The sequence below is a fragment of the Calliopsis andreniformis genome, chromosome 5 (genome assembly GCF_051401765.1).
Source record: "Calliopsis andreniformis isolate RMS-2024a chromosome 5, iyCalAndr_principal, whole genome shotgun sequence".
In the NCBI taxonomy this organism is placed as follows: Eukaryota; Metazoa; Arthropoda; class Insecta; order Hymenoptera; family Andrenidae; genus Calliopsis; species Calliopsis andreniformis.
In genome coordinates this window covers 6,017,061-6,031,075 of record NC_135066.1, presented here as the reverse complement: position 1 = coordinate 6,031,075, position 14,015 = coordinate 6,017,061, and the positions used below count along the sequence as shown (strand labels likewise).

The 14,015-nt window shown below is 30.3% G+C and overlaps 4 protein-coding genes across 9 annotated transcripts; 2 read left to right on the top strand and 2 right to left on the bottom strand.

Moving 5' to 3' along the window:
• Positions 1 to 17: 17 nt before the first annotated feature.
• Hat1 (histone acetyltransferase 1) lies at positions 18 to 2,422 on the bottom strand. Of its 4 annotated transcripts, none has more exons than XM_076377513.1 (8): positions 2,019 to 2,375; positions 1,710 to 1,862; positions 1,480 to 1,553; positions 1,291 to 1,401; positions 1,050 to 1,206; positions 742 to 956; positions 502 to 653; positions 18 to 429 (listed from the first exon to the last, which is right to left on the bottom strand). In XM_076377513.1, the coding sequence occupies exons 2-8, from the start codon at positions 1,856 to 1,858 to the stop codon at positions 136 to 138; spliced, it is 1,152 nt and encodes a 383-aa protein (XP_076233628.1). In that variant the 5' UTR covers positions 1,859 to 1,862; positions 2,019 to 2,375; the 3' UTR covers positions 18 to 135. The 4 variants fall into 4 exon arrangements, with proteins under 4 accessions (XP_076233628.1, XP_076233625.1, XP_076233627.1 ...); XM_076377510.1 differs by having other exon boundaries at positions 1,291 to 1,553; positions 2,019 to 2,136; positions 2,203 to 2,373; XM_076377512.1 differs by having other exon boundaries at positions 1,291 to 1,553; positions 2,302 to 2,422.
• A 993-nt stretch (positions 2,423 to 3,415) lies between these two features.
• On the top strand, positions 3,416 to 4,745 carry LOC143178721 (mitochondrial import inner membrane translocase subunit TIM14). The gene is made up of 4 exons (XM_076377523.1): positions 3,416 to 3,535; positions 3,628 to 3,748; positions 4,190 to 4,324; positions 4,390 to 4,745. Exons 2-4 carry the CDS (start codon positions 3,746 to 3,748, stop codon positions 4,600 to 4,602), a joined length of 351 nt encoding a protein of 116 aa, XP_076233638.1. The 5' UTR covers positions 3,416 to 3,535; positions 3,628 to 3,745; the 3' UTR covers positions 4,603 to 4,745.
• LOC143178717 (growth hormone-regulated TBC protein 1-A) lies at positions 4,637 to 7,347 on the bottom strand. 3 transcript variants are annotated; one of them, XM_076377518.1, is made up of 7 exons: positions 7,033 to 7,339; positions 6,461 to 6,662; positions 6,119 to 6,349; positions 5,879 to 6,039; positions 5,694 to 5,802; positions 5,298 to 5,483; positions 4,637 to 5,214 (listed from the first exon to the last, which is right to left on the bottom strand). In XM_076377518.1, the coding sequence occupies exons 1-7, from the start codon at positions 7,188 to 7,190 to the stop codon at positions 5,107 to 5,109; spliced, it is 1,155 nt and encodes a 384-aa protein (XP_076233633.1). In that variant the 5' UTR covers positions 7,191 to 7,339; the 3' UTR covers positions 4,637 to 5,106. The 3 variants fall into 3 exon arrangements, with proteins under 3 accessions (XP_076233633.1, XP_076233634.1, XP_076233635.1); XM_076377519.1 differs by lacking the exon at positions 7,033 to 7,339 and adding an exon at positions 6,811 to 6,880; XM_076377520.1 differs by lacking the exon at positions 4,637 to 5,214 and having other exon boundaries at positions 5,341 to 5,515; positions 7,033 to 7,347.
• Positions 7,348 to 7,798: 451 nt separating this feature from the next.
• Eif2a (eukaryotic translation initiation factor 2A) lies at positions 7,799 to 13,559 on the top strand. The gene is made up of 12 exons (XM_076378545.1): positions 7,799 to 7,938; positions 8,374 to 8,637; positions 8,813 to 8,912; positions 9,160 to 9,335; positions 10,135 to 10,223; positions 10,289 to 10,439; positions 10,531 to 10,701; positions 10,797 to 10,971; positions 11,040 to 11,203; positions 11,294 to 11,389; positions 11,468 to 11,658; positions 11,741 to 13,559. Exons 1-12 carry the CDS (start codon positions 7,872 to 7,874, stop codon positions 11,864 to 11,866), a joined length of 1,770 nt encoding a protein of 589 aa, XP_076234660.1. The 5' UTR covers positions 7,799 to 7,871; the 3' UTR covers positions 11,867 to 13,559.
• Positions 13,560 to 14,015: the final 456 nt, after the last annotated feature.

The window sequence follows — 14,015 nt, the reverse complement described above, 5'->3', positions numbered from 1 at the left end:
TTTAACTGTATAATCAATAACATAATGAAAAGAAACTTTATTGAGTTTATAAAAAAATGTTTCGGTTGATGGTTCACAGTCAAACAGTGTTTATCACCTTATACGTAAATAGTTTTTTAATAACAAAAAGGACATTCAAAGTTCTTCTGCGTCTTCTAAGCGTTTGATCACTTTTTTGTATTCCTCTTCTAAACTTCTATATTCTTTCTCAAGTGTTTGTAAACGTTGTTCCGAAGTAGGCATTGTGATATTTGTTCGTTTGTCGACGTTTTTTAATGCACATTCTAATTTTCTTAGATCATTCTGTTCTCGTTTATATGGTATATTCAGTCTCTTTTTTACGTCTAACCTGTATTCACGATATTCTTGTTCATTAGTTAAGTCTGTTGCACGTAATCTTAAAATTTCGTACACTCTACGAGCTTGTTTCTGAAAAAATATAAATTAATTTGTATTGTACTTCTATTATTATAAGAAAAAATTTTTCACTATAATTAATACCTTATTAATCTTGAATTTTTCTTTGGCTTCTATGGCCATTACTTTGTTGAAACCTTGAAGTAAACATTCTCGCGAGAAGCTAGGTAATGTGGTACAGTTCATTGCATCCACGTAATCTCTTAATCGTTGAAAGGTCACAGACGGGTCCTCGACTACAAAAAGAATAATAATATCTTACCAAAATGAAGTAGATTTATTGGAATAAATTTATTCATTCGAATTAATATTGTATTCGTTTACCTGTAATATCTTTGACCTGGTTTCTTCCAATATATTCACGATAAATAGCATGTAACAAGTGAGTACCAAGACCCATATTTTGGAATGGTGGTAGAATTAAAACTTGAGCTATCCTGGGTCTAGTATGATGTGGGTATGCATAATACTGATACACAGTAGCAAAACCAGTAGTTGCATACTGAATAGATCCATCTGGTGTATTATATTTCTCAAACCTATTAAAAAAATAAGTAACTCTTATTTGAAGGCAGAATACGTGTATAGATAGATAGTAACTAGCAAATAACAGAATAAAACTGATAACTTACATGTTAAAGTAGTGCCAACGATCATCATCTACATCTATAAAATTAGCGGCATCTATATACCAAAGAACAAATGTTTGAAGACGTTGATGGTATTCCTTAAATCCTTTATAAGTCATATCTGCTTTATAAACTTCAAATTTCCTTGTGCAGCCTTCATCTACATAATTTGTAAATGTGATAAATATGATTATATTTTTACGAATGATACATAGTAAGATATAATTGTACAATGAAAGATTACCATCAACAGAAAATGAATGAAGTAACTCCCCATGTGGTATAAAAGTTTCATCCTTCTTCAGGGACTTAATAAATGAATCTAAATTATTATGAACATTTGGTGCAAGCTTCTCTGCAATTTTTGGCAATACTTCATCAGCTTCTACTCCTTCATAAAGTGCTTTGTTCACTTTCTCTGAATATGTCATACCCAAGTAAGTTTCTAAACAACCTGCCGAGTAGTACAGCTTCACTCTGAGGTCCCGGTAACCAAATATAGATTCACTAAATAAGCAAAATAAATAGTCAAAGAAACAATCGACAAAGGAATGGTAGTAAAGAAAAAGGTGGATTAATTTATAAAAATACTATCTCAGAAAAAAGTACATACATACATAAAAAAATATAGAGTTCCAACAGCAATATATCTAAATGACAAACCTGTCTCCAAATACTTGATGGGACATTTCTGGTTTAAATGTAGTTTCATCATCTTCTAAGTCTTCCACAGTACGAACCAATTTAAACTCTAAAGCATCATTGCTACTAACGACTAAAGTTTTTAAACGTGCAGTGACTGGATCTTCCATATTACTGTAAACAAAAAATAGACAATGTAGACAAATTAATACTTCTGAAATATATCATAAATTAAATTATTCTATGTACATATAAATACACTGTATCTTTTTCATAAAACAGAGGTATTTACACTGTACAAGAAACGCATTAAATTACTTTATATCATACTTTTGATTACACGTTCGACCTTGGTCAATAGAAACCCCTAATCTGCATTCAGAGGTTATAAAGCATGCGGTTTAAAATTGAATAAATCATCGAGTAACATTCGCTCGTAATCCTAAATCTAATTAAACACAAGTCACTAAATTAATGACAAATCAAATTTTGTAAGTCAATGTTTTCAATTTACATTTATTTTTGTATCTCGTATGGGTTCTTCGTTAGGACGTTTCAAAGAATCATCTAAATTTTCATAAATTACAGGTGATATGATTATATTGTTATGTACCTTTTTCTAATATCTACGTATATATACCAATAAGTGCCACTTTATAATTTATTTTCTTTAAATATAACTGCAAAACAACTTCGCGCCAAAAATAAAGCGGTTATTTAAGCTATACAGAAACACTCGGTGATTCAAGAATTGAACGAGATTTGCTTATAGAATTCTCGCAAGCCATTGGTCACTTTCAAAAAGCTACCCTTTTGAGTTCATATGTATAAAATCATTCTTTCAAAAATTCGTAAATTTATGTTTCATCTCTCCAGTCAGTTTCGTGCAATAACAAATGACATTTGCATCGATTATAGATTTCCATTTAATTTTTTATAGCAGACCGTAAACAATTTATTTATCTTTAAATATGTTATGTCAGTCGATATACATTTGATACATATTTATCGAGAAAAATAAAACGATGTAAAAGTGTTCTTTTCAAAGAATTTAATTAACGTTCAAACATGTCAGCGGGTGAAGTCAAAAAAGAGGAAGAAACTCTGGCATTTCATACGTATCCTTTGTGTAAGGTATAACTGGTTCTACCAAACCCCAAAATTTATTAAAAGCCTTTTTATATGAATTGATAAGCGTTTACCAAAAAAATTGGCTGCAGTTAGCTGCACTAAATTCTACTTATTGCAAAGGATGAATACTTTTATAGCACAGCGATATGCCAGAGGAAATGAAACAAGAAGCTATAGAGATGTGTGTTACTGCGACGGAAAAATATTCAGATAATTATGAGTATGCAGCTCGATCGATTAAAGAGGGTTTAGATAAAAGATTTGGTGGACCGTTTCACGTGATCGTTGGGGAATCGTACGCTTGTGCAGTTACGTATCAAGAGAAAACGTTGATATACATGTTTAACAGCGGGAATATTGCAGTTCTTGCGTATAGAACTATCTCAAGTTTTTAACAGGGACATTGAAGTTTCAATCGGTGTTCCGCATTTAATACATAATAATTTATTATGTTGACAAAAAAATTATATACCTCAAGTATTTGATACAATTTAAACGTGACAACTTGGGTCATCTATTTCATCTTGTGAGGCTTTACATTCCACTACCAGATGTCAACTATCTTGAACATGAAATAAATAAGGCTTTGTTCTGTTAAGAACTGAATCTTTATTTACAATTTGTAAAGTTTATACTCATTGTAACTTACTTTTATTCAAAATCTGAATCTGAGTACCTGAATACCCAAATGTGGGTTCGAGTACTCGAATATTCAGGTAATAAGATTACAATAAAATCAAATAATCTACGTATTATTTACATTAATTTAGCGCCACTGTTGATTTTACTTAACTATATATATTTTCAGGGACAAGCGAACATCTGCTTTAATGTCTTATTCAGCGCCCTAACCATTTCTGATCGTTTCATCTAAAGTTAAATTATCTGTGATCGACTTCTGCGTTTGTTGTGACAAGTTTAACAAAATGGTAAGAACAAAGACAAATTAGATAATAATTGGCAAATTACCGAATAATGTATGAAAATTAAAAATAATATACAGAGTTGTCTGTCATTTCATTGTTTCAAAATATTTTGCGACTAATTGTACTTGCAGTACTAAAGATTCGTAGTATATATACACGTGTATTTCATCATCGTTTCATCAGGAATGAAATGATCTTGATTGTTCGTCAAATATTTATAAAACAAAAATGAATGAATAATAGGAAAAATGAAAAACGGTTCTGGTGTTGGTAAACTTATACATTTCAAAAATTTTAAGGTTAGAAAGACACAGTTTAAGATTCAATTAGATTTATTGTACAGTCGTTTTTAAACATACTAGTCATTTAATTGTACATTTTAATAGGTATGAAAGTTAATATTTCTTGGACAGTTTTTAATTCTTACGTTCTATTTAATTTTAGACTAGCATACTTGTTGCCACGGGTGTAACACTCGCAGCAGTGGGTTTTACCGGTCGTTATATTCTTAGAAAAATGCCAACTCTATCTCAAAAAATGGCAGAAGCTGTTAAAAATATACCAAAATTAGATTCACAAGTAAGTTAATTAAGATACGACTATTTAGAAAGATACAACTAATTTAATTGGATATTCTATTTTAGACATTGGCGAATAGTAAATATTACAAAGGTGGTTTTGAATCTAAAATGACGAGACGCGAAGCTAGTTTAATATTAAGCGTATCACCGACTGCAAATAAAGTAAAAGTGAAAGAACAGTTTAAAAAAGTCATGGCTGTTAATCATCCAGATAGAGGTGGCTCTCCTTATATAGCTGCAAAAATTAATGAAGCAAAAGATTTACTTGAAAAATGATTCTGATACATATAGTGAAATAAAGAAATAGGTGTAACATGTTTGTAAATTTAATTTTAGTGAACAAATTTATCTGTACATATTTAATAACATAAGTTGATATTTTATTTAACTTATAATAAAGTCACTTGTAAATAAACGCACTGCTGATTGTTTTTATTCAATACTGACTGTTTGAGCTGTGAAAGCCATGATAATAGAGGTATTTAATACATGATTTCAATGCAACAAATATATGCATATCTTACAACTTTCTAAAATATCACCCTAATATTTAATTTCCTGATCTGCTTTACAAATAATAAATTTACGAAAAATCTTACAAATTAATAATAACAATATTATCAATGTACTGTCTTACCTTTTGTTTCTAAGTTTATATTTACAGGAACACTATAGAAGTAATATTATATTATAATACAATCTTACACAGCATACTTAGGTTGCAAGAAAATAATATATATTGACTAGATTATTTCAGTGAGTAGATTCTCTTCGTTGATACTATCGTTCTAGTTTATTTTCTCTTTGTTCCATGCGTTGTCGCGATATCTTTGTTCGTAATTTTAAAACTGTGCTACCAGGCAATGATCCAGGTACTTTGAATATACTCTAAGGAAAAAAAATCATATTATAATAATTGCTTAGCTTAATTACAGCATATTAAACCTAAGAGAAAAAAAGATTATATTTACCTGCATAAAGTCATGACATTTTAAAACAATACTATCCTTTGTTATTTCCTTGAAGCATTCAGCTAGCGTCGTAAAATCTTCACATGCAAGTAAGTTGCACTTGTTCCTTTTTATCAGAGTTAGTGCAACACGAAATATAATTTTACTACCTTCATAAAAAAGGCAATCCCATATTCGCAATGTAGTCTGCCAAGTTGTAAATATTTTATTCAGTACCTCTATAGTTTATGACAATCCAAACAAGAATTCAATTATTAATTCAAAATATTGAACTAATCAATGAATTTTTCAACTGTATACACACCATATGCATATAATATTTAAAAAAAGAAACACAAAAATATCAAGTTTATATGGGGTTTCATTTTAAATATGTATGTATGCAATCAACTTTACCTCAATTGGTAAAACTTCTGCAAATAAACAAACAAACCATTTTGTTGTAATGACTGCCCAAGGTAAACCTATAGTTGTTACGTGTTGATATATATCTGGCATTTTCATTCTAAAATAATATAATGATATACAGCATTACAATAAATCCAAGATACAAGAATATAATAAGAGTTTAAGAAATTTACTTGACTAATTCTGCAAGCACGTCAATATCTGTAAGTAAACCATCCATAGTGGGTGTATAATAATCAGGTAAAATTTTTTCTATTAAAACTTTTAACAACCAAAATGCTGTTTCTTCACTTTTTGTTACAAGTAAGAGTAATCCTGCTATATAATTCAAACCCTAAAAAAATTTCAAACAATTTAATAAGTTAAATGTAATAAAAAGTATATTGTATATAAAAACAAGTTAAAATACTTACTTGACAATATCCTACTGTTTTGTTTTCATGAGCAAATGCCAATAAAATATTGTATAATTGATGCTGTTGATTTTCTGTATTATTGAAGAATATATTGTCAGGAAAAGTTCTTGGTAAATCAGTTTTAATAACATCTGCAATTTGTTTATTGTGTGGGGAGTCTAATAATTGTTGATAAAGATCTGGAGTTGCATTTTTCATGTCTTCTCCTCCACTGACAGACAACCATACCTTTAAAAGTTAATCTTTTCTTACATTTATAAAATAATGGTTTATGTATTTAAAGTTACTTTAATAAAAATTAATTGAGAAGGATTTATTATTAAAACAAAACATATTTACCAATGCTCTATGTTCCCCTGGTATTCCTTTACGAACATATCTCTTTATTGTAATATTCCTCTGTAATGATTTCCCTTCACCAATAATTTCAGCCCATTTTTTCGCTCTTTTGGCAAGTACTTTAAGATATTCAGACATAAAATCTTCGTATGTTTCATAATCAAAATCACGGGGTCTTTCAAAACCATACTCGTCCACATTGCTAAAAAATTAAAAGTAAACATTTTTGAAGCTGTGAAAAACCAACAATAAAATTATAATAACATAAATATGTCTGTAAAAAAATAATGGACTTGTTTTCGAAAAATTGCACTAAATATTTGTTGAAAGATATGACTTAACAAAATTACTTTTTTTTTTAAATCGTTATTTGATTCATTCTAAGTTCCGTTGTTAAATGTTGTATTTATGACAACATAACCTAATTTCAGTCGAAACAAAAGCAAGAAAATATACAGGTACAATGTATATACATTGGTGATATTATTTATAACTTTAGTAGACGCTTGAAAAACAAGTGAAAGGTCATAGAAGTATTATGAAATACGTAAGGTGATTCATTAAACGCTCACCTAAAACATGAACTTGCCATACCCCACACAAGACGATGCTGACATATCAATTCTGCTGTATATAGGGTATCTAATAAACCTTTTTCGATTTTATTAGGTCTACACAGAAGTTCCCATCGTCTGTAAGGTTTATAAATGAATGGCACCGAAGAGTTCATATTACAGATTTATTTCTCATTTAAATCACACTCTCAGTACTTGGAACAATTCTTTATTTAATTCGATATACATAAACAATTATATTTATTAACAAATGCATAGCATTTAGCATAACTAAGTATACGATAATGTTTCAACACCGCACATTAGTCTACTTAGTCTACTACAATCTGTGCAATATTGCTATGCAAGCAAAAAGTTTTCCGATTAAGTCTGCATAAAAATTTCTTATCGTCTATTTGCAGAAACTGTGTATATATTCATATTTTATTATATCTGCGATTAGTCATTAGCGAAGTATTTTCATTTGCTTCTTAGACCATTAAATATTATTTTCGTGTTTTTATTCATGTATACAGATAATGATTATTATGAAAATAGATCATGCGAGGAATGGAAGAGCTAATAACAAAAACGACCTTTCTCAATTTTTTTCTTCTGGCTATTAGAATAGTGGTTAGAAACAGTTCTAAAAAGGGCAATAATTCTTATTAAATAAGTCGTAAAACTTTACAAGGGCTGTTTTTGTCACAGACTCATCAATTGTACGATTGAATTTGTTTGTATATACGGTCCTGAGTGCACGTGCTTCGTGAATACGATACTAGCGACGCATGTGCAAGAAATCCTTTTTCGAGGAACAAATTCCTTAATCTGGCAAGAGTGGTCTGGAGTGGTCGATGCTCGATGTTACGGTACCACATGGTAACGGAGGTAAAATGGCGTTAACTGTTCCTTGTGTCGCTGGTAAGCATTTTGTATTGTTTTCGTGGGTAATTCATTTCAGTGGAAATCGAATTTCGACTGTCGTTCACGTACAAATAATACGTTTGATTTTATAAAACGGATATCTATTCCCGATAAAGTTACTTGTATTTCGATAAACCGCGACGGCACGAAAATGTGTCATGTGGCATTGCATTACTGGTGCACGTTTACGATACATTGACACTATTGCGTTGTAGTAGCGTAAATATGACTAAGAAAACAGCCGTGAATAAAAATTTATACATTTCTCTCGATAATCTGGATATTTTTTCAAATCGTATGTAGATGCTTCATTTTGTTTCTCATGAGTATAGTCTTGTGAGTTGGATCACTTTTTGATGTTTGTTTAGACTATCTAATTTATGTTAAAAAAATATGTAAGAGGATTGGTAACAAAATATTGATTTTACGTAGTGAGAGGTTCCATTGGGATCAGCCTAGGACAAGGCCCGCCGTCATATGAACCAGTTAAATCATTTCCTAAGGATGACAGCAAAACGTGTAAAGCAATGACTTTTAGTCCAGAGGGATCCTATTTTGCATGGATCAATGGGATGACTGTCAAGATTTTGCACTGTGATACGTGGAAAATTATTACAGAAATCAAAAGGCCCAAAATTTCTGCAATTCAGTTTTCTCCTCAGGGAACATATTTTATGACATGGGAACCTTTCATCGGTATTATATTATATTTAATATTGCTTTTATATTTTTTGTTATTTCATTCTACTCTTTTTATCATAGTAGCAAAGTAAATGATTAGATTTTGAACTTTTTATCGTTATTTTCCTTCCTTTATGTTTATATTTCCAATATTGTATTATTTTAAATGTCATTGATTTTCGTTTTATAGCAACACAATCGAATCCTCAAGGAACACCAAATCTTTACATATGGAAGTCAGAAAGTGGAGAACTGATGAAGAGTTTAGTACAGAAAAAACAATCAGATTGGTAATGTATAATTTAAATGATTATTACATTGATTGCTAGTTACAAATTAATATTAATCATGTAATAAATTATTTTTTGTGTAAAAGGAAAATTATTTTTGTAAATTTCATATTTTTAAAGTATTACTTCATAGTTTTAAATTACATTATACCTGTTGACATTTTCCTTAGCAAAAAAGTAAATTTCCTAAATATAATAGCAGAAACTTTACTTAGCATGTTGTTGCATTTACATCACATTTATTCAGGGAGCCTCAGTGGTCAAGTGACGAGAAAATCTGTGGGATATTAACTGGAGCAGATGTCATTCTATATGAGGATGTCAATTTTGAAAAAATTGTGCACAGAATAAATGTAGCCAAAGTTGCTAAGTTTAGTATATCACCCACTAATTCTCCGTATTATATTCTTTGTTACATGCCTGGTAATTACACTTTGCTGCATTCATTTAATTTCAAATTATATAATTACATGTATGTTATATCAAGGTACTTATATGTGGAGAGTACGTAATTTTTTTCTAAGCATTATGTAATAAGAGCTTCAAAAGTGCAATATTAGAAATAGTTAATGCAAATAATTAACAATGATCAAGAAAGGTTGAATAATTTTAACAACCATGCTTTGACAATTAAGCATATAAATTAAAGTGTTTTTTTATAGTATAGTTCAAGTGTAACTAGGATAAAAATTGGCATATTTTATGAAATACTTTTTTATTTCAGTTTCTCTCATTATGAAGCAGATATACAATGGAAAGTATGTAATACACAGATGGAATGAAGATTAAAGACAATTATATCTAAAGAACACTTTAATATTATAAAGAAGTACAACAGAATAATTAACACATAATGGTATCTTGCAAAATATGTATAATCAGGATCAACACTAAAAGGGGATTTTCCTGATTATTGCATGCACGATTTTATATGTAAGTACATTAATAAAATCATAGGGAAAGAAAAGTATATTCAACAGGTAATTATAAATAAAACTTTATTCCAAAATGTAGTCAATTTTTTATACTGTACTCTTGCAGGTTTGAGCTTAATATGACGAATAGTATTATTACTATATTATTATGTAAAACAATGTAAGACTAAGTACTCTCCACATTAAATACCAAATTTTTAATTATAAAATTGTACATATTATACTATAGTAATATTATAATTCTAAATATTCAATTGTGTTTTACAATTTTCTTTATTGTGTCATAGGAAAAGCTGGTCAACCTTCATTTGGCAGACTATTCCAATATCCAAAATTCGAATCCACGCAAGCTTTAGCAAATAAAAGCTTCTTTCAGGTATCATATTGTTCTCATGATATAAATACAGTAACTGAGTGAAATTATAAGGCTTTTAATTTTAGGCAGACAGAGTGAACGTTTATTGGAATAACATCGGAACGAATGCTTTGTTAATGACGAGTACAGAAGTTGATAAAACAGGTGCTTCGTACTATGGAAAACAAACATTGCATTATCTTAGTACAAAAGGGGAAACTGCAATGGTTATGCTTAGTGAGTAATAGATCTTTTTCCCTGTTGATTTGATTTTAATGTTCAAACAAAGTATTAAGATCTTACAGCTTTGATTTCTCTCTGCAATTAGGTAAGGAAGGTCCTATACATGCAGTACAATGGTCTCCAAAAAATACTGAATTCTGTGTCGTATATGGTTTCATGCCAGCCAAAGCCACGTTATTTAATCTTAAATGCGAAGCAGTATTTGAGTTTGGTGCGCTGCATCGAAACAGCATTTACTATAATCCCCAAGGAAATAATATCCTTTTCAATAGTTTGAAAGTATTATATTCCAACTATATTTGCTATTTCAATCTGTTGTTTATATTTGTCATTTCCTTAACCACTGTGCACTTCTAATTTTGACTGGGTTCGGTAACCTCCGTGGTGGTATTGAACTTTGGGACATGGGTAAGAGAAAGTTAATTGCTAAAACTGAAGCACCTGATACTACGCATCTTCAATGGTCTCCGGATGGAGAACATTTCATGACTGCGACTACTGCACCTAGACTTCGAATGGGCAATGGGTAAGACTTTCAAGGATAAAATTCGTACTTATTAGCCGTGTATAATAAAAGATAAATTTGTTACATAGATTCAAGATTTGGCACTACACTGGAACTTTACTATACGAGCGACCATGGAATGAACAAGAGGAACTTTGGGAAGTACTTTGGCAAACCTTTCCAGCGAGTACTTTCCCAGAAAAGCCGATTAGTTATAAAGCTGTTGAGGGTATTGCTCCTAGTCAACCGCAAGGTAAAAATAATTTTTCATAATATTTACCGAAGTAATATATATTCCTAGGGTAAATGATTAATATTAAGTTTCTTTATGTCCATTTTGCAGCATCGAAACAAGTATATCGACCACCTTCTGCCAGAGGAGGAAATATAACTTTTAAATTACACGACGATGAAGAGTTCGGAATCAAGAAAACTGACGGTATCAAGAAAACTGACATTTTTATATAATTTATATTCCTGTATAATTTGTACTATAATTGGTTTATTATTCTCCTAGCGAATCAATCTAAAAATGCAAAGAAGACGAAGAAAAAGACAAACAAAGCTAAGAAGGAATCGGATGGCTCTACTCCCTCGCAAAGTACAAATGGACAAGTTACTACAAGCTCAAAAAGTCAAACTCTGACTGCAAATGTTCCTGAATATGATGAGTTGGAAAGAAATAAGAAAATTAAAGGAATTAAAAAAGTAACAGTTTTTGTTTAATATACCAATTTAATTGATTTTCTTTTTTTTTTTGTATATTTAATACTTATATTTTTCTTCACAGAAACTAGAACAAATTTCAAAACTGAAAGAACAGTTAGAAGCGGGAAAACAATTAGAAATCAACCAAGTAGATAAAATCAAGAAGGAAGGTGACTTACTGAAGGAACTCGAAGAGCTTACCTTATGATGAACATTTTAAATCATAAACGCATACGGTTGAAAGAAAAGTCCGAATGTTTCTCGTGAAAACGGAAAATCTCGGTACATCATTTACAGTACCCGTACGTACAGAAAGTTACGTTTGGCTGTAAATAAAAATTTCATTCTATGAAGAGGCAGTGGGAACAAACTAAATTTCAAAGTGGATTAAACAGGTTTCCACATTTATTGAGATTGTTATGATTTAAAATCGCAAATTTGATTTACGAACGATAGCATTTTTTTTTTTTTTTTTTATAAATAAGATTGAAATCATTTCTTCTTTCTTAATGGATGTCTCATTTTAAATAATATTTCTAAATAAATACTGAAGGATAATAGGTAATATTATCGCGCAGTCTTCAATAAAGATCGCGTAATATTCAATAAAAATGAAACATTTAAAAGCATCTCTTGATATTTACATTTGATAGGTAGCAGATTATATCAAATATATCATCATATAAGAAGAAAAAAATGTAGCATGATTGTAAAATTTACACTGCACGCTATTTATATTCCTAAAGGCAAGTGTTATTGTTTAAATTTACATAATTGTAAATTATTACGCATCTTTTTCTGGTAAAATATTTCTATGAACGTATAATAATGATTAGAAGCGGACGTATCATTTTGATTCACCTACTACTAAAGTCTCAAGTAATGTGTTAATATCTTCGAAGATACGTTTCGTTTTTATACATGATATTTTTGTTCTTCTGTGTCTTGTGTTATGTTTAATATATAGATTTTATATTTTTTTCTTGCTATCGACGATTACAAGACTGGCCAGATTAAAGACACGATTATCGGGCACCGTTTAATAAATAAATGAAAAATGAACTGCCAAAAGTAATCAACCATGTTCCAGAACTAAAATAAAAATTTTTAAGTAATAAAGGAAATTTAGCTTTTGGAATTAACTCATTTTTTAAATATTACTTGTTCCAATAAAGTTCGATGTTATTCCCCGCTTGTTTTTCAGTTTACTTAGCGAATTTTAATTATTTTAATACATTTATGAAATTTGTGTTCTGTAATACAAATGGTTGTTATTTTATCACAAGAGGTTGGTTTTATGTAATTACGAACTATTGTTGGTATCTTTACGTTTATGCAAACTAATTGTGCAACGTGGAACTTCTAAATGAAACATGTTCCCTAAATATATACTTAATTTTTTTTAATACATTACAGTTATATCAACTATTCTTATAATAATTCGTTCCATTTAGAAAAAATGTATCGCAATTTATAGTGTCACTGACTTTCATAACACTATGCATTACTCACTGCGATATGTACTTCCGATATATACATATGTATATGTGAATAAATTATAGCTTAATTTCCCGATCAAAGAATCTACGAAATTACAATTACATTAAAAAACTACAATCGCTAATGTTGTGTACAGTTGCACGGAATTTAATTCAAATAAATTACTAAAAAGAAAAAGAAAAATTGTCAATACAGCGTGTAGAATATCCAGCGAATTTTTGTTGGTCCTCTAAATCTTACACAGATTAAATATTCCCCTTTCAATTCTACAATTAATTAAGAATACTGATTAACAATCGTACAAAAACAGTAAATCTAAAAAACAATACAACAAGACCTCTTACATCCCAAATACCACGAGATTCAAACCCGAATCGGCCCTTCGACAGCTAGTTTTATTATGTTACTAGTCACATTTACGTCTCAACCAATGTTCCACTATACAAAAAATACTGACCAACACAGAAATCAATATCGACCATCAAAACGTGCGAATAATCAAGGTTCCATCCTCCTCCCACGAAAAATCACCGCCCTGTACAAGAATCGCGAACAGGGGGTTGAAACCGTTTCTCTTTTCGCGCACAGTAGGTACCATAACATTTTTTTCACCCAGTGAAAAAACCAAGCGAACCAAATCCCCGAGAACCTAGATACGAAATTACGACTAAACCTAACATTCCCAAAGAAACCCTAAACTTCTCCTATCTAAAACAGAAGGGTTAAACGATAGCGGGCGATCGTCGATCGAGATTGAATGATCGAGGAAAAGGGACAAGAGAGGAGCACCGTGAACGTAGTAGTGTCAGTGGTACACGGTGGTCGTTTGTAACTCGGGGCCGACGGTAGCGCCGTAA